Genomic DNA, 20,630 nt, shown 5'->3' with positions numbered 1-20,630 from the left:
CACTGGAGTGTTTTTACTGCAGGAATGAGAACTGCATCTTTCCTCCTTTTTTGTCCTAAAACATGACCAGATACCAACCTGCATGTGAAAAGGGCTCATCAGACCACATTAAAGGTTGTAATTTAGGGTGAATTGGAGTTTGAGGAATGCTAACTTCTTATCACACAAAAATATGTGGATTTGTACATGAAATGGGGAATCTGCCAGTGAGAGCACAGGGAGGGCAGCTCTCAGTAAGACCTGAGTGCAACAAAGCAGCTGAATATACTGTTCTTCACCCACCCTGATTTTTAAGGTGCAACGTTGCTGTTTGAAGTCAGCTCCTTCCCAGCCTGTGAGCAGCTGGGCTGTAAAGCCATCCCTGCTTTTAGCAGGAAGATCACAGGGCCCCGAGCATGAGGCATGTGAGGAATATGACAGCTGGCCAGTAAAATAACTCCCATAGCCTGCAGCCCTGAGGAGCAAGGAGGAGATGTGCTGGGAAGGAGTGGAAAGGACTCAGAGAGCCAAGCTGAGAGGGAGACAATAGCTCTGGTGAGACCAGCCTGTCAGGCTGCAGTGAGTAAAGGAGCCCCAGGACAAGGCTACAAGTGAGAAATTTCTGGGAAAACCCATCTGGTGTGCTGAGCAGGGGCACAGTGCCACAGGTGAGGTGCAGCAGCTCAGGGCTGGTGACACACAGAGTAGTTCAGCCACCAACCATGCCTGTGTGATGCCTTGGTCATTCCTCTGAGCAGCACAGCAATGAGCCCATTCTGCTGCCTCACTGCAATGTGTGAACATGCTCACATTTACAAATACACCTACCCTGTTCCCTGTATGCCGCCTTTCCACCTTACCCTTGAGCAGCTGGGCCCCTTCCATGCTGAAAATCTGCTCTTTTTGGTTTTTTTCTCTGCCTGAATGTAGGATTTTGGGTCATGTGGGCAAATTCTGAGTGCAGTTATGCCAGCTGTGCTGGTGCAGTTATGGTGGCAGCCAGGGTTTGCTGTGTGGTGGGATGACCTTGGCTCAGAGGGTGCTCACTGTTCTCCCCTCTTCTCTCTGCAGGACGGCTCATGCCAAAGCCAAGGCTGAAGGCTCTGAGCAGGCAGCTCAGGCAGCCAACAACGAATCAGGCATAGCCAGAATGATGGCCAGGGAGCTCTCCCCAGACTTCTACCAGCCAGGTAGGATCAGAGGCATCTTCCAAGAAGGGCCTTGCAATTTCTACAGGGAATCCGTTCAAGTGCTTCACCCACTTAATAACTCCGCAAAATGCTCTCCTGTCTATCCTAAATCCTCTTTTGCTCTACAGCCAGCCCCTTGTCCTGGGTGATTTGCTGTCCTCCTGACACCACTGTTTTACTCACTGTGGTACCATAGCCTGGAGGAAAACCTCACAGTTTCTGAGCTTCTCATGTTTTTCCATACACTGAAGCCCTCAGAACAGCAGGCAGGACAGGCAGCAAGCTCGGGGCTATCTGCAGCTCTCCTGTAGATACATCCCTTGTGGCTTTTTCTTGGAATAGTGTTGCACATTAACTCACAAACCCACATCCTGTGGGGCCTCAAAACAATCAGACTCTGCTAATTAGGGGCTATAATATCCTATAAGAAAGCAGTTAATACAAAATACTATTTTCCTGTTTCTCTATTAATTTGTTGGTATCACTGCTAATTATTTGGCTGGTAAGCACTTGGGAGGTTCCTTCTGTGAGACCAAGCACTGAGGATTGGTAGATGAGAAGTGTCATATTAGAATCAGCATTGTGAATGCCATTACTTTTCCCTGGACTGAGTTAGGGAGAGATATATTCTTCCTGGGAAACTCCTTTACAGAGAGAGAAGGTAATAATAGAGCAAAAAATAAAATTCCAAGTGCCTATATTTTCATTCTGTCTTTCTTATTTTCTGGATTTATTGCCTGGAGTGAGTGTCCCATGGTTACTGAGACAAGATGACAAGGGACTATCATAGTGGTAAAACTGGGGGTAGAAGCCAAAGGTTGACTTGTGCTCAGCAAAACCTGACACCTGCCCCTGCTCTGATTTCGGTGTCTCTGCATCTCTTGTACCACTCCCAGCACAGGGCACACAGTGGGAAATGGGAACAGCTCAGAGCTGGTGCCTGGTTGGGGAGAGTCATGCTGACAGATTTTCCAAAATTCCCTGTTCTCCCACCTTGTACTGCACCTCTGAGCTGGGGAAACACTGTGCTGAAGGGCTGCCTCTTCCTCCCCAGCACCCAGCAAGGCCTGTTGGAGCTGGCTTTGGGTGGGGAAACACCAGATCACCCGGGCATGGGCATGAGCCAGCCCATGGCACTTCCTTTAACAATGGTTAAATGTTGCTTGATCCTCACATAAGTCCCCCAGCTGCCACTCACAGCTCTACATTCACCCTTTGCACACTGGGGTATTTATAGAACAGAAACAAAGGAACTGGAATCCCTATGGGGAGGTTTTGGACATCTAGCTAGATTATTTTTTCCACCCGTGGCAATTGAATGAGACAACTGAAACAGTCTCTGTAAAACACTTGGGGCAGCCTGACCTCCACTCCTGGCTCCTCAGGTGCTGGATCCTCTTGCTGCTGTTGTGTAGGGCCTCACTTGGGTCCTGGCCTCTCTCAAGCTCCTGATGTATGTTATTCTTCTATGATTCTATTAAACCTCTACATGCCAAAAGTGCACAAGGATATATCTCTTCTCACACAGTTGCACCATCCAGGAACAAACAGGCAGTAGTCCAGCCTTGGGTTTTGCTAGGAGTGAGAGCTGCTGCTCACACAACCAGGAGAGCCCAGCTGTGTTTGGTAGCTGTATTTCTCCCTGCTGTCCTGGCAGATTGACCATGCTGTGTTTGGCACAGGCAATCCTGCTCAGCAAGCCCCATATCCCTAATAACTGTTGAGCCCTGAATTTCAGGGTATCATCCCTGGTAACTTAGAGAAGGATGTAAGCCAAAACCTTGCTGAAATGTGCTGGGAGAAGAAGGTGGGGAGCTGAGTGTGTTCCCCCCCAGCAGTTGGGGGTTTTTTGTGTTGTAAATTATTCAGGAAGAGAAGAAAGCAGCAGGAGAGAGCAAGGAGCGTGGAGCTGCAGGCAGCCTATTTTGAGGAGTCTGAACAACTGTTGAAATGGCTTCCAAATAACTCAGTTGCAGCCAGAAATAAATGGCCCTGAATGGGTCATCTGCTGATTGACAGGAGTGTGCAGGCAGAGCAGAGCACTGAAATCAGCGCCCTCCTTTTCCCCACTGCCCCTCCAAGTGGAGGCATTGCCTGAATGGACAGGAGGTAGCAGTGTGCAAATCATACCACTGACTTATGAGAGCAAAAGGAGCACCAAGCCAAATTTCCCAAGGTCTGAATCAGTCCTTGAGATGGAGGAGCTGAGGGGAGAGACCTTAAGGCAGCCAGAGGCAGTGTGGCTCCAGGATATACAGTGTCATTTAGGAGCACAGAGCAAGCCCTCATCAGCATCACTGAGGTTCATCAGAATGAGGCCAGAGCAGGGGCTTGGCTTTCAAAGAAACTGCTCTGCAACCTCACACTGCACAGGAGGAGCACGATGCTCTTCTTGTCCTCACTTGCTATGAGTGTCAGGGTGATGTGTGGGGACCCTTCTCCCAGCACATCTCAGCATGTGGAGCACTGTGGAGGGTTATTATTCCACATAATATTCCCAGTTCTTTAGTGATGCATTTTGGTGGATATCTTCATTGTCAGGCTCTGTCTGAACTCCCCTGGCCCAGGCTGGGCTGCAATTTGTAATAGGTTAATGAGAAGTAAAGATTTAATGATAGGTGAAAAATTGAAGTGAGGCAATGTTGCTAGGAACTCACGAGTCATTGTGTGAGATGAGGCCAAAATGAAATATGAAGCCCTGAGTCACCTTTTGTGATGGTGCCAGGTAATTTTGCTGCTGTTGTGGAGCTCAGGGCAGACAAGAGGGCTGTATAACTTCCAGCCCTGTTCCATATATAAAAAACATATTTTTCCTATCATGATAGATGGCACATAGATAATCTAGGGACCCTGCCTTTCCCAATGACACTGGTCATCCTGTATGTCCTGTGAAGTTACCATGCTATTAGACACCAAGGAAGCCACATGGAAGAGCTTCCCATCCATTAAATAAAAAATTAAACAAAGTTCATTGGGCACTGTATCTTCCTTAGCCACTGCATGACCCATCTGTGTGACCACATGAAGCTGGGCTGCAGACTTTCATTGTTTCATTATTTAACCTTATCTGCAGCTCCTGCCTGCTCCTTCAGCTCTTCCCAACTGGACAGTTGAGAATAAGGCTTGGAGGAGTCCACAATAAGGAGCCCACGATAAGGCTTGGAGCCTTCAGGAGTTTCTAGAGGAAATTCCTAGAGGAAGTTCCTGGAGGCAGTTCCTCCTGGCAGCAACGTCTGGTTTGGGAGTTCTTCCTTTCCCTGACTCCAGCCTGGACCCTTGCTTCATGGTTCCCTAACCCATTGCTGCTGGGGCACAGCTGCCATGGCACTGGGGTACCGCGCTGTCCCATAGTGACTCCTCACACATTCTCTCCTCAGGCCCCGAGTACCAGAAGCGGAAGCTGCTGCAGGAGATCATCGAGAACGCCGAACACGCGGTCAACATGGAGGAGGAGGCGCCACGGCCCGAGGCCGCCCCGCCGCCCCCCACGCCGCCTGAGAGCCCCCAGCTCCACGAGCAGGAGGAGTCGCGTCCCCGTGCCAGCCCAGCACCCAGCCCTGCCGCCACCCCTCCCGAGGCCAAGCGGGCCAAGGCGGCCCCCCGGCAGGACGGGGCCCTGCGGCCGGGCAGCTGGGCCGAGGCGGGCGGGCGGGCAGGCGATGGCAGCCCAGCACCCTCAGAGGGCGAGGGCCGGCCGGCCTCGCGTGGCCGCGGCCGTGGCACCGAGCAGATGGAGATCGGGCCGCTGCAGCGCATGGCGCGCGAGCCCGACGTCGAGCACTTCAAGGGCTACCACAGCTACGCCGTGCGGACGTCGCCGGTCACCCCCGCCACGGACTATGACGAGGAGCAGTTCCCTGAGAATGAGCCGCCCTCCCCGGAGCCTCGAGGGGAGCCCCAGCGCCGAGGGGGCACCCCTGGCCCGCCGCAGGGCCGTGAGGAGAAGCCATCAGCGCTGGCGGAGGCCAAGCCGGAGCTGCCTCGGGCCAAGGAGCCGCAGCAGCAGCAGCGCCCCAGCCCTGAGCGCAGGGCCCTGGGCCGGGCCGAGCCCGTGGCCGACAGGAAGACTGAGGCCAGGGCACCAGGCCGGACCGAGCCCAAGGCAGGGGCCAAGCGCGGCCCGGCCCAGGCGGCGGCAGTGGTGGCAGCACAGAAGGCGGAGGAGTGTGAAGAGGTGACGTGGGGCATCCCTGGGAGCCTCCTGGGAACCATTTTGCCTTTCCTTTACTGTTCCCCATGAGGTCTGGCAGGACCCAGAGAGATGCAGACCCCTCGGGCCTGCCTCTTCCTCCCCAGCACCCAGCAAGGCCTGTTGGATCTGACTTGGAGTGGGGAAACTCCAGAGCACCCGAGCATGGGCATGAGCCAGCCCATGGCACTTCAGGGCCTGGGGCTGCAGTGGTGCCAAGTGGTGCCTGGAGGCTCTTTTTAGGATCCTAGAGCCCACTAGAAAAGTGTTGGCAAACCCATCTCCTGCCGCCTTCCCAGCCTGCCCTGCCTGGATGCTTGCCCTGACATTCATAACCTTCCTGTTTTGACCTCCTCTCTTCACCTTTCAGACAAATCGTATTTCAAAATTTGTGCAAAAGCAGGCATCTTCCAGTTAATTTTATCCACTTTTCTCACCTTCTTTTCCCTCCCCATTACCAACCAACTTGGATGTGAAAGTTTAGGGGAAAAAAACCGGGAAGAGCTCAAGTGTGTTTCTCTTTTACCCATTACTTTTTTTTTGCTGTAGGGGCACCTCATGAGCTGAACTGTGGTGTTGAATCACCAGCCAATTTCCCAGGTTTAAAATATAGTCACTGAAACTTAATTTTGCTCTTAGCAAATACAGCTGGAAACCCAGACATTTTATTAGCCCTCTGAGTCCCATCTTGAAGTCCTTTGGACGTGAATGATTCCGATGTGACTTTAGAAAAGCACAGCTTGGAAATACTTTGGTCTGAAATTACAGCAATCTCACATGGTTTCATTTGTTGGGGTTTGGAAATAGATGATCTTCAAGGTCCCCTTCCAAACCAAAGCATTTTATGATTCTATGATATTAAAAATGACAAGTTTACAAACACAGGCAATGTGGATGCAGAAGGGAGTTGGGAGGAGCAGCCTGACATGGGATCAGGAGTTCATGTTCCTGTGGTCAGGGGCTCCTTTAATCTAATTTAGCTGCAAAAGAAGCCTGATTTCACATCCTTCAAATGAATTTGCAGGGAAGAAGTAGGAATAGGAGAGGATAAACATTCCACTAGTCTGAAATTCAGGCTGGTTGTTAAATTTCAGTGCAGATTTCAGTGCATTGGAGGGGGTGATTGTGGTATTTTTGAGCAGCAGAATCAAGCTATGTCTATATGGAGCTGTGCTGTGTAATGCTCTGTTTTGGGTTTTTCTTTCAGGGACCTAACACAATTGTGATCTGCATGGTCATCTTACTGAACATTGGTCTGGCCATCCTATTTGTACATTTTTTGACATGATGAGCCTCTTGAACAAGGTAAGAAGCAGAAAGAGATTTTACCCTCAATTTGTAGATGTCACTGGGTGTTTTAAGGTTGACTCACTTTTCAGAAATGTCAAAAAATTATTGCATGAAATTATTTAATAATTTCATACATTTTCTCAAAATTAAGAACTGTGTGGGTGGGATACATTCTCACCATATAGTTTTGCCTTCCCAGTACCATGGGCATGTTTCATGGAGTGAGAATTCCATTGCAAGAGTGTGTGATGTTAAATTTGAAATTTGTTTACTGCAAATGCTGCAGATGCTTCAAGAAACACTTTAAATTTGCTGTTTCAACATGGCTGCTCCCAGGTAACTTGTGCATTACTTTATTTCTTGGCACTCAGACCAGCAAGATGCAAGAACACATAAAAAACGTGAAACTGTGAAAACTGCAGCTCTAATTGCACCAGTACTAGTTTGCAGCAGTTACTTAATTGTTTTACTAAAGATAAAGATGAATCAAGATGTATGTGAGGCTGGAGCTTGCTCAGGTCTTCCACTTGAATTGGGATAAGGGTTTACATTTGGATTTGGTGGCAATAAAATCTTGTGAGGTTTCTCGTGCCTGTGGTACTCCCACAGACAGGAAAGTGTCCTGAGCTTGCACAGGACTTGGGCTCAAATATTTCAAACAAAATCTGCCATCCAGGCTGAACCTGGCCCTTGAGCCTCATGTGAACACAAGAGACACCTCTAAGCCCCTGTGAGGATATTGGGCTGCTTTCCCAGGACTCTGCTGGGCACTGCTTTCTGTCATGTATTTAGTCTCACTCAGCCTGCCCAGGTGGAAGCTTTGCAGGCAGCTGTGGTAAAGTGTTGGTCATGTGTTTTGCTCTCCCTTGACTTTCCTATTTATCTGTGTCTGGGACAGGCGTTGCTGCTGGTGGAGACCTCAGACCTTGGCGGGGATTAAAGCTCAGCCACCTGGAAACACCTAAGAGGAGGACTTGAGATCCCAAGGTTGCACTGCAAACATCAACCTTAAATGAGAGTGTCTGAAGATCAATTCAGTTTCCTGCTCCCAGGCTGTGGCTGGCCTCTGCAATCTACCAAGGAAAAGCCAGGATTTCTGCACTGTGGTCTCCTCTTCTTTGTATAAAATAGCAGTTGCCTTAAATTATTCTCACCAAAGCCATCAACTGTCCTGCCATGCCAGGGATGAGGGATTTATCTGTAGCTGTAGGAAAATGAGTGAGAAGGTCTCATACGTGCACACTGATGTGTTTTGTAACTCCCTTGGTTGACTCAGTGTCAGAGATTTTCCAGAGATTGTCATCCATGGCATGGAGATGAAGCAATCCAGCAAGCGGAATGACTCATGAGAGCCGCGCTGTGGCTCGGGGTGGATGGCGCTGCTCTCCGTGCTTGGAAGTCATCCAGAGGGATGAACAAAAAGTCTTTCCTTTCCCCTGTCACCTGGCATCATTTTCCATGTATGGAGGACTGAGAGGGGGAGCAAGTTGAAATTGGGCTTGTTGAAGTGTGACCCGAGTCCTGCCCATGGATGGGGCTGCAGGGTGGGGTGGGAGGGACTGGTGGATCCAAGGCTGTTGGTGCCTTTGGGGTGCCCTGGGTGGAGATGGGGTCTCTTTTGGGACCAGGCACCATCCAAGCACTCTCTTGCCACCAACAATGCTCTTCACAAAAGCAGCTTGCAGTGGGTGGCTTCCCACTGTAATGGGAAAGGCAGTAGGTGTGCTGAATTTGTCCCTTCACCCCTTTTTTTTCTATAAAAATGTTGTGAGTTACAGTGAAAAGGAGGGTCTTGCTGAAAATGCCACTGTACATCTGCAGGTTCCTCCCCTTGGTGTGCCAGGCTGTCGGGAGGTCCTGGCCTCTCATTGCACCCAACAAACAGATTTTCCAGCAGAGGATGCAGGGTGGCTATCATGGGAGAGGTTACCTTATGCCTGAAAGAAAAAAGGTGCAGAGATGTGAGTGACTGAAGTGTAATTTGGCTGTTGGGCTCAGAAATATGCAGCAGCCAGGCTGTCAGCAGTGGCAGAGAAGAGTGGGGCAGTGTAGCTGTTGCTGGTGTGTGCAAGGCTGAGAGGCCTGGGTAGTTTGCACCCATTTTCCCAAAGCTGTGACGGGGAGTGACCTTTGCAAGGAGATTTTTCCACCATGATCTGCTCTGATCCTTAGTGCGAGCTTAGAAAGTCGGCACAGATGAAGTTACAGTTTAGTGTGAGGCTGAGTGCTTGGACATGTTTATTCCTTCTTTTAAGAGCAATGTGTATTTTCTATCCCTTTTTAAGATAATCAGAGATGTTATTTATAGTTGGTTGTGCACCTCTGTGTATCCTGAAGTCCCACAGCACAGGACTGGGTGGGAAAACTTTGTTGGACTGGAAAGAATGGGGAAATGATAGTTAAGGAAAAAAACAGATGCCCAGTCTGCTTCAAAGGTCAATCTGAAAGGATTTCAGAGACAGAGTGGCAGACACACGGGGGTTTACACTCACTGGAGACATGGGGCAAAACCTACCTAATTTATCTACTCTAGTTATGGCATAAGAGAGTGAGAATAATTCAGTACTTTTCTTTGTGAACCAAGTCTATTTTTTAACCTTATTGAGCTCAGGAACATTGCCACAGTAGCAAATATGTGGTATTAAGTGTGGGAGAAGTGAATGTGATCCTTTCCTAAAGCCATGTGGCTGTACCAGTCCTGAGAAAGCTGTGCAGCATCATCTACACTTCCACAGAGCATAGTTTAGTAGCAGTTTGCTTATTTTCTTTTTTTTTTCTTTCCTTAAATATAAATGTATTGCAAACCCCAGGCTCTGCTGCCTTTAATGTTTTGTCTCCATTTGCTGGCATTCACTTGCCAACTCTGCAGTTTCAATATCCCAACTGCTTTTATTCACCACCAAGACAATTTCCATTGAGAGACCTGAGGGGCTTTTATTTATCACTAAGCACAAAAATGAATCTTTTTCAACAGTGCCAAAGTAATTCCTTCCCCCCTCCTATTTTTTATGCATGTGATATGCACTCAGTAATGTGCTTTCCTCCTAGTAACCTTCTGAGAAAAGTAGGTAGATTTGCTTTTATGTGACGTATAACTGTATCCATATTGCACTGAGATATGGATATAAACACATAGAGAGAGAGCCCCTTAGGGATTTCATTTTCTTAGATGCAAAATACCAGATTTACCTCAAACTGCATGCTTTCAAAACTGACTAGGATTTTGTGTTATACTTTTCAGGTCTTACAAAGATGCAGATACCTTTCATTCTTCACACAAAAATACCTTTATCACAGATTTTGCTAGCTGTTTACTACAATCTGTGTACTACTGTCCAGAGTTTTCTGTCGGTTGTTCTGCTGGATTATGTGCAATAATAAACAGTTATCTGCTCACTCTATCCATGTGGATTTTTGCAGGGGAATCTCCAAGTTTCTTTCCACGGTGGCACATTCACTCTAGTTTTAAAGCAGAGAGTAATGCAGAATTTCACTGGTGGCATCTGGATGCTTTTTAGCTTTTTTCTAGTTATCTGTTTCAAAAATTTGCATTTTTTAATTGATGGGGATACTTAGCAAAGAGAGTTGTTTCCACCAAATGCTTTTAGGCAGCCTTTAAGGACCCTGCAACTCTCTGAGCACTCTCCATATGCTCCCATGGTGCTGGCCTCGGGGCAGGGCTTGCACAGGGCCAGGAGGAAGGCAGCTCTCTGTCCCAGAGCCTGCCCAGGCCATGCAGATGGCTGCTGACAGGTCTTTTTGCTGCCTCCCAACCCCAGGGCTGCTGCCAGGCTCCTTCTGAGCTGTGCAACACTGGCTGCTCCCCCTGGCTTTGGGGAGGAGTGGTTCTCCACTGCCTGTGCCCCAGCCTCTCACTCAGCCTCTGGAGGCAGCCTGGGTGAGAGGAAAGCCAGGCACGAGGCAGAGGGAAATGGCAGCTGGGTGATTTATGGGGGAGGATGGATGAGCAGAGCCCAGCAGCAGCCTGGGCAGCAGGGCCCTGAGGAATCCAGAGTAGCCAAAACCTCCAATCCTTTTTCTATTTCTGGAGCGTCTCACATGAGCAAAGCCAGACTGTGCAGAGAGGCTGGGGGGACACAGGCTCAGCCTTCATGGGCTGGAGTGCTGCTTCTGTGGGTGTGAGGGGTCTCATGGCAGAAGATTTCATGCCCTGGTAGAGACTGAAGGAGCTGAGTTTGATGAAATAATGGCTTTATTCTCCTCTGCTCTTCCTTCTTTATGGTATGGAAGGAACCAGCTACATCTCATTCATCAGTCAGGGGCAGCAGGGTAACTGGAGCCTTGTGCACCTCATAAATCTCAGGCTGATGAATGGAGCAGGTCCTTGGCTCATGTGTTGCAGAGGGAGTAGGGAGGAAGGTGGGTCTGCTGCTAAAGCAATGACACATTGCTTTAAAAGTATTAATAAAGGCAAAACAAAATGTCTGCATCTTCCCCAGGATAGGGGGGACAGTGCTGGGCGCTCTGCCTCAATGGCTGCTGGTTTCAGGGATAATGTCCCCACAGAGCCCAGCCAAGTGTCCCCAAGGGCAGGCAGGGAAGTGTCTGATATGTGAGAACCAGGCTAAAGGCACTGGCCTGATCCTGTGTCGAAGGGCAGGAGCCTTACCCTCCACTGTGGGAGGGAAGGTGCAATCTGAGCCTCAGTGTCCTCTGACAGTGACCTGCCCAGGCATCCTGGGGACAGCCACGCTGTGCTCCACCATCCTTGTGGGCCATGGGGGCTCTCAGGAGCCACCCTCTCTTTAGGTCTTCATCTTTGAACAAGGGGAGGGTCAGAACTGGGGTGAAGATGACACTGAGAAAGGGCTGAAATGTGCAGAAGGGTTCCTGTGGTCCTCTCTGGCCCAGGAGCCAGGACTGGGGCTGGCTCCACACCACTGCCTTTGCTTCAGGACCCTTCCTGGAGGAAGCTAGCCTGAGCCCCAGGAGCACTAATACATCTTAGGAGCCCTAAAACATCAGGGAACACACACCACCAGCAAGGGCATCCTATGCCCAGCTTAGGGCTGTGGAACCCTCTCCTCTCCTGTTGGAAATGCTGGCACCTCACAGCTGGAAAAAGTTGCTTTAAATTTACTTCCTCTGAACAGCCACAGTGTGCCCTCAAGGACAGGATCAGCCAGCTTGGGAGCCCAGTGGGCCCTTGCTGAGGACCTCAAAACCAGGTTAGTACCAGGACCACCCCAGGGCCTTCTCCTTGAGAGGGTAAAGTTTTTATAGGCTCACAGCTTGTGTTTTCAGGCATTAATTCCCTATTGGCAGAGCAGCCACTGGTGCACTCACAGCATCCCCTGTCTCTATAGAAACAGCACACTCAGAGCCCAATTCATAGGGTGATTATTAAAGATAATTCATCAATTATAAAGCACAAATTGCCCTTATTACTTCTGCCTATCACCTGTGGCACAGGGACCTGTGATGTTGCCACCATGTTCCCTCTCTTAGGCAGAATCTGAAAAAGCACCCTGGATTTGGGGCACAGGCAATGCCCTCCTATGGAAGCCTTCATTGAGACCCTGGCAGGATAGAAATGTATAGGGCTGGTTAACTGCTAAACTGAGGGTATTTTAGTAAATTAAAGTCAGTCCCACAGGACAGCTTTGATCCAGTTTGTGTCTCAGGGCAGTTCTGGAACTCAGCTCTTGAGTTGGTTTATAGAGTCCTGAGGAGCAGCCCCCAAGTGAGTGCAAGCCTGGAGGCAGGTCTGGGGGCAGCACTGGCCCAAGAGCCCTCCAGAAGCCTTGGGAAACAGGAATTGCAAAATAAACAAGTAACTGTGAGTGATTACATTAATATTGCTGTAGGACTATCCCCAGGTTTTATTAGCAGCTCTTTCATTGTGATGTGCTTGAACTAATTAGCTCAAAGAAGCAGCTGGGGCCAGACCACATTGAAAAAGGGCTGCATCTGAATCTTTCCCTAATGGGTGGTCCACCCTTTCTTGTGGCTCTTAAAAATATAAGCAATTGCTCAGCATCCTTTTTGGTGACCTGAATATTATTCATTTAAAGGTACCACTATTTAATCTTAGAAACATGTTTGGGTACCACAGAGTAGAACCCTGTTCTGGTTGCAGGGAGGTGCTGAATTACCCTCATGGTCTTTACATCCCTTTTTTTAGGGGGCTGCTGGTATTTTGTTGGTTACCCTGTAATTTGGCCCTAGAGCAGGCTGACTTTCAGAATGCTGGGCAGCATCATAGGTGAGAGGCTCTCCCAAAAAACCACCTGCACAGGCTGGCATAGATGCCCTATTTTCCCAATTTCCCATCACCCAAATCTAGAGACAAAGTAAGAGGACAACCTGATAGGAGCTTGAACTACAGATTTTGGTAAATTACTTAAACTTGTGTTTTGCCAGGGTAAATAACCCTTGCTAAGATCCCATCCATGCCCTGCATACAGGCAATCACTGTGTGGCCTCCATCACTGGCACCAGCCAAATTCAGGTAAATGTGCTGGATGTGGTATCTCCTAAACTGAATAAATGGCAGGAGCTTCAGCCAACCTATGGCTCTTCAGCACAGAAACCTCACTCACCACTCTGCCATCAGCTCTTCCCCAAGCCTCTGCCTCCTCCACCCCCTCTCTGCACTGCTCACAAATTCTTCCCCTCACCCCAGGGCTCTGCAGCACTGCCAGATCCCTCCTCTCCTGCCAGGGACTTATTTGTTTGTAATTGAAGAAACCAGATGGTGTTTTACCAGGTTAACAACCCCTGAAAGGGCAGGGGTTAGAATTAATGAGCTTTAATTAGGAGAGTAACAGGTCAGATCATGTTGAGTTGCACTTCAATGCAATAAATTACTTAGGAGCAATAGATTCTTTATTTGCTGGCATGTTTATAAACTCACAGCCCACACTCATGCTGTTGAGACAAATAAATGCTGAGGGTAAAATACAGCTTGAGGTTTTACAAGCAGTGTGAGATGTTGCAAGGTACAAGGTAATGCAGGCTGAAGCTTCAAGGGAGCTCTCTGATTTCTTATGAGGAATCAAGGTTTTTATTCAGACCCTGAATATCCAAAGGAAGTTGCTGTGATGAGTTATTTATTTTAATTCCTTTCTGCTAGTGATTTATTTCCCAGCAGAATGCATCTCTCAAGCAGCATCTCCTTAGCAAGATGAGTGGTGACCTTCTGCCTCCACTTCCACCCAAAAGTCTCTCAGCTTCTCCTAAAGTGTCAGAATACATGCAGGGGGAATGACCAGGAATTCATTCCTCATCTACAGAGTTTAATGCTCTGCTGCACTTGTTGGAGATCTCGTGGTTCCAGGAGAATTTATCTGCCAATTACTTCTCAAAAAATAATGAAGGGTCACGCAGTCCTTGGCAGCTAAGAGCAGAAAAGGGAGAAGAGAACCAGGTTTTAATTGAATCTCAAGTATGCTGAACAAATATTTCAGAACTTTCAATTAGCTGTTGGCCTGAGGCTGAAATTGAATTAAGAAAATAATGCTTTTAGGGTGTCTCCATCTGGGGAGAGACACAGAAAGGGGAACAGTGAAGATAGGAAATGTGATGAGGAGGTGGAAAACATCCTGCTGGGGACACTTCAGAATTTGGCTGCTCCTTGTGTTTGCAGAGACCAAGGCTGTCAAACGGCACAGCCCATGCCTGAGAAGTGCCTTAGGTCAGGGTGCAGGTGGGTTTCCAAGCTCTGGCAGTAAATCCTCTTCCCACATCCAGCTCCCTGCACTCACAGCTTCAGGGTGCAGGCCTGGAGGACACAGGACAGCCCATCCCATGGCCTGTGAGAAGATGCTGCCTGTGCTCAAGGTCCCAGGAGGGCACCAGCAGCCACCCAGGGATCCCCTTCCCCTGCTCCACCTTATCCTGGTCCTTACTGCTCTGGTTTGTCTGCACATGCTTTTATCAATGGCTTCCTCTGAGCTGCTAAGGAAAAACCTCTCCTAAGGAGGGAAAAATAGTCTGTACTATAAGAAATATTGTTACAAGCAAATCCTCACATTAGCAAAAACTCCTCCATTTTCTTCAAGAAGTAAATCACAAATCTCTGTGCAAAACTTTCTTAACAACAATAAATATGAACTCTGTTCCTAAATTCACATTATACAATATACACAAAACAGTACAAAAATGAATCCCTAAATTCCAAATGCATTATGTTTAAAATAATTGCAAAACCACAATGTTCTCTTCCCTCATCCTATATCTAAATAGCAAGGGACAAAATAAATATCTACATTTTAAATCTAATATCTATAGTCTATATCTAAATATCTAAATAAATAGGGGCAACATGGATGGTTTAATAACATGCAATATAATAATCATACATGCAAAATCCCCCTATACACAAAAAAAACCCTGGTCCTGGACAGTTCCAACACACTGAGGGGATTTGAGGTCTTGTGCTGACTCACCCAGTGAAGCCATTTCCTGTAGATGCAGAATGGTTAATTAACATCTTGTGCCCTTGAAAATACCATGCACATATTTTCCTGAATGGATGCAAAATTCTAGGCTCTTTTAACACTACAGTTTGGTGAAAGCCAGTGTTGACTAGTGAGGCTGCATTGGCTGTTAAAGTAGTACTTCACAGTCACTTGAGGTTTACTGGTGGCAGACACTTGTTTTATTTGGCAAGAGCCCTAGGGTTTGGCTCATTTGCAAGCTTTTTGATTTTACTCATAGTCCAGATAGACTCTTGCAAGTCTGGGGCAAGTGTCCTTGGGCTGGTCTCCTGGATGCTGCAGGGTATAAATATCTACTTTGCTTATAAGATGACAGCAGCAATAAATATTTGTGTCACTAATCACAAAACACTTAATGGACTTCACAAGTTCTTCCCAGGAAATAGGAGAATTTCTTCACCTGCCATTGCAATGCACCTGTAGCTGGGGCAGAGAGAACACTTCTCTATGGTAATGACTATGCCACACTGGGGCTTACAGGACAAGAGTATAGCTTCCAGCTGAAACAACCAGAGGAATTTGGATAGGAAAGGTGAAGTTATCCTAAAGAAACTCAGACCACAGCATTGGAAGTATTTCTGATACATCAGGGAACACTCATTATTAGTTTGTTTATTATTAGTTTGTTCATTGTAGCAAATCCATCTGGTCTGGACGTTGGTTTCTGTGCTATCAGCACTGCAGCGTTTCCAGAAACATGACAGGAGGCTCATGACACCCAACTTTGGTTATTCCTAATGCAGGAGTCTCCTCCAGAGAGTCCCTTTACAGCCAATGGCCTCATACCTTGGAGGCACTGATCTCCTCTGTAGGGATGTGTATTCCTCATAGGAGAGCATTGAGATGAGAGGAGACACATGAAAGTGCCTAATTGTTCCCATTAACTTCAGAAGGACTCCAGAGGAGCAGCTTCCATAGGGTGTCAGTTTGGGTAGGAGAGGCTCACTCTAACAAAGTGTATTTTTTCCTTGAATGCCCTTCTGTTCCTGGGATTCCTTTCTGTGCTTTGGCCCAGCTCAGCACTTGCCCCTAACACAAAATGGGGTGGCACTGCTATATTTAACAATAGATACTTTAGGGATGCTAAATATTGACACGTGCCTAATGCTTCACCAAACAAGGATAAATCAGCACTAAGGAAAAGCAAATTAATTTGCTTATAACAATATGTTTTGTTAAATGCCCTGAAGAAATATTGAATGAAGCTTGCCACAATGCCAAAGCAATTCCTCTTGGCACTCTCCCAGCACAGTATGCACAGCCACACAGCTCCCACTGCCTGCATTGTTTCAGGCTCACAGGATTTGTTTATTCTTCTTTGCAGGTGCAGGGAGCCTGCTCAGATCCTCCTGCTCGGTGAGGTTGTGCTCAGAGCTGTCGTGAGAACAATCCTTCACAGCACTGTAGTACACCGGGGTGGCGCACGGGGCAGGGTGCTCTGCACTCTTCTCCTGGCACTTGTACAACTTCCTGAAGGCAGCCCTGAACTTCTGTGACATGAGGTTGTAGATGATGGGGTTGATGGCGCTGTTCAGGTAGATGCACAGGCGGCAGAAGAGGAGGAACCAGGTGTTGAGGTACGGAGGGTCCACGAAGGAGTTCACCACCACCAGCGTGCGGTACGGCAGCCACAGCACGGCAAAGAGGGCCACCACCACTGCCAGCATCTTGGTCACCTTGGTGGGGGACATCAAAAAGAGAAACAGCCAGATGGGGCTAAATCTCCTGCAGAACTTTGCCTCCAGCAGAACTTTCCCCCCAGCAGAACTTTCCCACCTGGAGCACTGCTGCAGACAGCTAGTTTCTCTCTCTAAGCATTTAAAAGAAAATGGGGCTATTTCTCACTTTTTTTCTCTCCATTTTAATCAGGGAATAATCTTGCATAAATAAAACCAGAAATTATAGGTTTTCATCTACCATTGAAGAGCCTCTAAATCTCTTTAGAGAAAGTATTCACCATCCTGGAAGCGGGCCGGGATAACTATAGGAATGTCTGTACCAGAAAGCAAATTTGAAAATTGTACATAACAGTAAATGAATGGGGAAAATACTTGTCTAAAGGTGGGGACCTTGGTTTTAGGGGTGCCATGGGATACACTTCATCTCCATCCCTAGGGTTTCCTGGTTTCCTACACCACCCATATGGCTCCAGGGAATAGGCTCCTGGTACAGAGCAACCCTGGAAGCAGAAGAGACTGTTAGGAATCTTATATTACTTGTGCTGATATAGGGCTAGTTAGCTGCTTACCATGGGTTACTTTAATTTTCAGCACACTAGTGGAGTACTACATAATCATATTGGGAACAAAAAGAAACTGAGAACTCAGAAGTGAGCAATAACTGCCCTCAGCTCAGCATAAACTTGTTTAGGAAATTGGGGTTTTTCTGAAACACCAGTCATCCTAGTAATTTCAACAGCTGTTTCTTGACAATCTGCTAAGTGACAATCTTCCTCAAACAAATTACTTACAAAATACACACATTCCAAAGAAGAAAATATGACTAAACACTGATGCCACATGCAAATCTAGGCAGTAGTGGTTCAAACGTCAGAAGGGAAGTTGTGCAATAATCCAGTTATTAGTATGAAAATAAGCACTGGGATCACATTTAGAGTCTCTCAGCTTTTTTTGGAGTGCTTTTTTACTTCATCAAAAGAAACTATGCCTTTCTGTTATGCCGTGAGTAGAAACCGGGAGTCACTGTTTGTGACAACAAAACTTCTCCTAGAAGAGAGGAACTGTTACCAAGCTGTGGCTGAAATAGAAGGGTTTGCTGTGTGTGGATAAATGGAAATGTGAGGACACTTCCAAAAATAAGCTCTCACAGTGATACAGTGAGTGCTGAGGCTGTTGCTAAGACTGAAGCTTGTTTTCTGCCACAGTGTTTTGCCTTTTGGGAAAGATATGAGAGAAGGTACAAGTGGTGTCTCACAAAGCTCTGTCCAGGGAGCCACAGATGCTTCTCCCCAGCCAGTATCCTCCCTCCTTGCTCCTGCTCCATCATTCCGAGTTGTACATCCTTTTTTTAGGAATCCCACTCCCTCTAGTGGTCCCTCTCCGGGAGGAGAAATACGGACTTGGAGGTGTTCGTTGAAGTGATAAATACAAACACCTTGTGTTGTCCTGCTCAGGATTCAGGTACTTTTGAAGCCCCAGTGAGAGAACAACATCTTCATACCCCAAAAATAGTGCAGTTTCGGAGCACAGCCACAGAAAATCTGTCTCAGCCATCCAGGCAGGGGAGAAAATGGGCACCTTTGAGAGAGCTCCTTTGGGACCTTTCGCCGGGAACTCTGGGCACGGGGTCTGGAAGAGCCAGTTCCCCTATAAAGAGAGGCCAGAGCAGGAATGCTGATGTGAGTGCCTGTCCTCTGTTCACAGGCACCTCCAGAGCTACACACACACACACCAGCTGGAAACCCTGGAAAACTGCTTTACAGTTTAAAAACTTAGTGATATCTTTATTCCTTATGATAGCAGCACTGCAATGTCAGGCCACTCAGGGGAAGTCTTTGCATGCTAGGATATTTTGGGAGGTAATGAGAATCTCCAGTAAACTCCTGGTGTAACAGTGAAGAGAGCACAAGATGTTTCCAGGAGCTGGAACGCCTCAGCAGCCACTTGTCCTAATGGTGCTGGATCACACTGTGCTCCTCCATGGCACAGCACTGCAGGGGGAGCAGCACAGCCCCTCCAGCAGCTGCTCTGGAAGGAGAAATCCATCAACCAGTCAAGAGCCCTCGCTGCCAAACACCCTGCCCGAGGCTCCTTCAGCAGCCAGTGGTCATGGGAGAGCAGGCAAATGCTTTAGAAGAAGTCAGAACTTGCTTTAAACCTTTCAGAAAAAAAGGAAGGAAAATCTGGACTGGAAAGACTTAGAAGTTCATGAAGAAACACACGTTCTCTGAGCTGTTTGCTTCCTCTCTGTGACCCTGATTCATCTCTCCTGGGAATGGAGGTTCCTCTGCAAGGCAGGCAACAAGTTACTGAGCTGGAAACAGGACAGGCTGAAGTCTACTTTGGGCTATCTGCAAATCACAACAGAACTAGTGATTTCAAGGACTCGAGCCAAACTCCCAGATTCAACCCTTTCCTTTAAAAGGAAAGCTGAATGGGCCCTAGCTATTCAGAATGGGACTGTCCCATGTTTGACCTGTCCAAAGGGATGGGACACGAGGCAGAGATCGTCCGTGTGAACAGAGCAGTGAGGACAGAAGGAGGTGGGAGGAGAAGGACGTGGGGAGAAGCAAGCAGCTGAGAGACACAGGAATCACCAAAATGCAAGCACACCATTGTGACACCGAGGTGACTCACCTAGATGGCTGCAGCCAGGACTCCAAGGGAAGACAGTTCTCCCTTCTCTTTGCTCCTTTAAATCTGAGTTCACATGCACGGACACTGTCTGAGAGGTGACCCAGCCCTCTCCTCCTCGGAGAGGCAACCAGTAATTAATAAGCCAGCAGAAGTGCTTGCACTCCTGCCTCTCCATCTGAAGCCCTGTCCTGCTCTTCCAAGCCCAACCAAAGCAGGGGGAGCCCATCCATGCTACCAGACCCCAGCAGGGCTTGAGGGGCTCCTTAGCAGCAAACAAACCCTCCCCACTCCCTCCAGCAAGGCAAACAAAGCACTGTGGCACCTCTCTCCCAGCCAGAACACCCGTCAAAGCCCCGAGCCCGGCACACCCAGCCCCTACCTGCCTGCGGGAGCTCAGGGCGCCCCTGGTGCCCCGGCCGGAGAGCCGGAGGGAGCTGCCCAGGTGCACGGAGCCCAGGAAGGAGTGCTGCTGCTGCGGAGTGCCGGGCAGGGGGCTCACGAACAGGATGCGGGCAATGAGGCCGTACAGGACAGTGGCCAGCCCCAGCGGGATGACATAGAAGACGGCAAAATCCAAGAAGTAAATGGGCATGTAAAGGTTTCTGGAGACCCGGTAGCCGCAGATGACCTGCGCCCCGTCCGAGAAGGTGACCTGGGTGGTGTCCACCAGGAAGAACCACATGAGGCAATAGAGGGAGGTGAAGAGCCACAGCGAGGCGATGATGCGGCGGGCGCGGGACACGGTGCACAGGAGCTGCGCCTTGATGGCGTGGCAGATGGCGATGTACCGCTCCACCGTGAAGGCGGCGATGGACCAGGCCGAGATGTTGATGCCCAGGTACTGCAGGTAGGTGATGCAGAGGCAGCCGGCGTAGCCGTACACCCAAGAAGCCACCACTTCGGAGATGTTGGGCAGCCCGGCCGCCAGCAGCACGATGAGGTCGGCCACGGCCAGGCTCACCAGGTAGCAGTTGGTGGGGGTCACCATGTGCTTGGTGCGCAGCACCACCAGCACCACCATGGCGTTGCCCGCGATGCCCACGCCGCAGATGAGCAGCACCAGCAGGATGGTGACCACCTGCAGCTCCAGGGGCTGCCGGGGCATCCTGCCCAGGCTCTGGTTGCCGCTGGCCGAGCCGTTCTCCATCGTGCCCGCATCCATCGGCGGAGCCCCGCGCACCCTGCGGCGGCAGCGGGGACCGGG

At 48.8% G+C, this 20,630-nt stretch overlaps 2 protein-coding genes across 5 annotated transcripts in view; one reads left to right on the top strand and one right to left on the bottom strand.

Moving 5' to 3' along the window:
• JPH2 (junctophilin 2) overlaps positions 1-10,033 on the top strand; it is a 31,789-nt gene extending 21,756 nt beyond the window's left edge. The window contains exons 3-6 of the mRNA XM_064730153.1: positions 1,051-1,169; positions 4,547-5,343; positions 6,566-6,663; positions 7,547-10,033. Of these exons, the coding sequence (XP_064586223.1) occupies positions 1,051-1,169; positions 4,547-5,343; positions 6,566-6,646 (997 nt within the window). The 3' untranslated portion in view covers positions 6,647-6,663; positions 7,547-10,033. The remainder of the gene's footprint in view (positions 1-1,050; positions 1,170-4,546; positions 5,344-6,565; positions 6,664-7,546) is intronic.
• A 3,412-nt stretch (positions 10,034-13,445) lies between these two features.
• On the bottom strand, positions 13,446-20,630 carry LOC135456398 (thyrotropin-releasing hormone receptor-like). 4 transcript variants are annotated; one of them, XR_010442527.1, is made up of 3 exons: positions 19,427-20,630; positions 15,060-16,786; positions 13,446-14,008 (listed from the first exon to the last, which is right to left on the bottom strand). XR_010442527.1 is itself a non-coding variant. In XM_064730205.1 (2 exons), exons 1-2 carry the CDS (start codon positions 20,586-20,588, stop codon positions 16,479-16,481), a joined length of 1,470 nt encoding a protein of 489 aa, XP_064586275.1. In that variant the 5' UTR covers positions 20,589-20,630; the 3' UTR covers positions 15,001-16,478. The 4 variants fall into 4 exon arrangements, 2 of the variants coding, with proteins under 2 accessions (XP_064586275.1, XP_064586277.1); XM_064730205.1 differs by lacking the exon at positions 13,446-14,008 and having other exon boundaries at positions 15,001-16,786; XM_064730207.1 differs by lacking the exon at positions 13,446-14,008 and having other exon boundaries at positions 15,001-16,786; positions 19,806-20,630.

The sequence above is a fragment of the Zonotrichia leucophrys genome, chromosome 20, assembly GCF_028769735.1.
Source record: "Zonotrichia leucophrys gambelii isolate GWCS_2022_RI chromosome 20, RI_Zleu_2.0, whole genome shotgun sequence".
In the NCBI taxonomy this organism is placed as follows: domain Eukaryota; kingdom Metazoa; phylum Chordata; class Aves; order Passeriformes; family Passerellidae; genus Zonotrichia; species Zonotrichia leucophrys.
The sequence above is the reverse complement of the archived record's forward strand: the minus strand, read 5'-3'. Positions and strand labels throughout refer to the sequence as shown.

What these genes read in the sequence shown, in the direction of transcription:
- LOC135456398 (XM_064730205.1), bottom strand. Translation starts at nt 20,588, where the DNA reads ATGGATGCGGGCACGATGGAGAACGGCTCGGCCAGCGGCAACCAGAGC. An exon ending in TCCTGGCTGCAGCCATCTAG is followed by an intron (nt 16,787 to 19,426) that starts GTGAGTCACCTC and finishes TCCCCCACCAAG; the next exon opens with GTGACCAAGATGCTGGCAGT.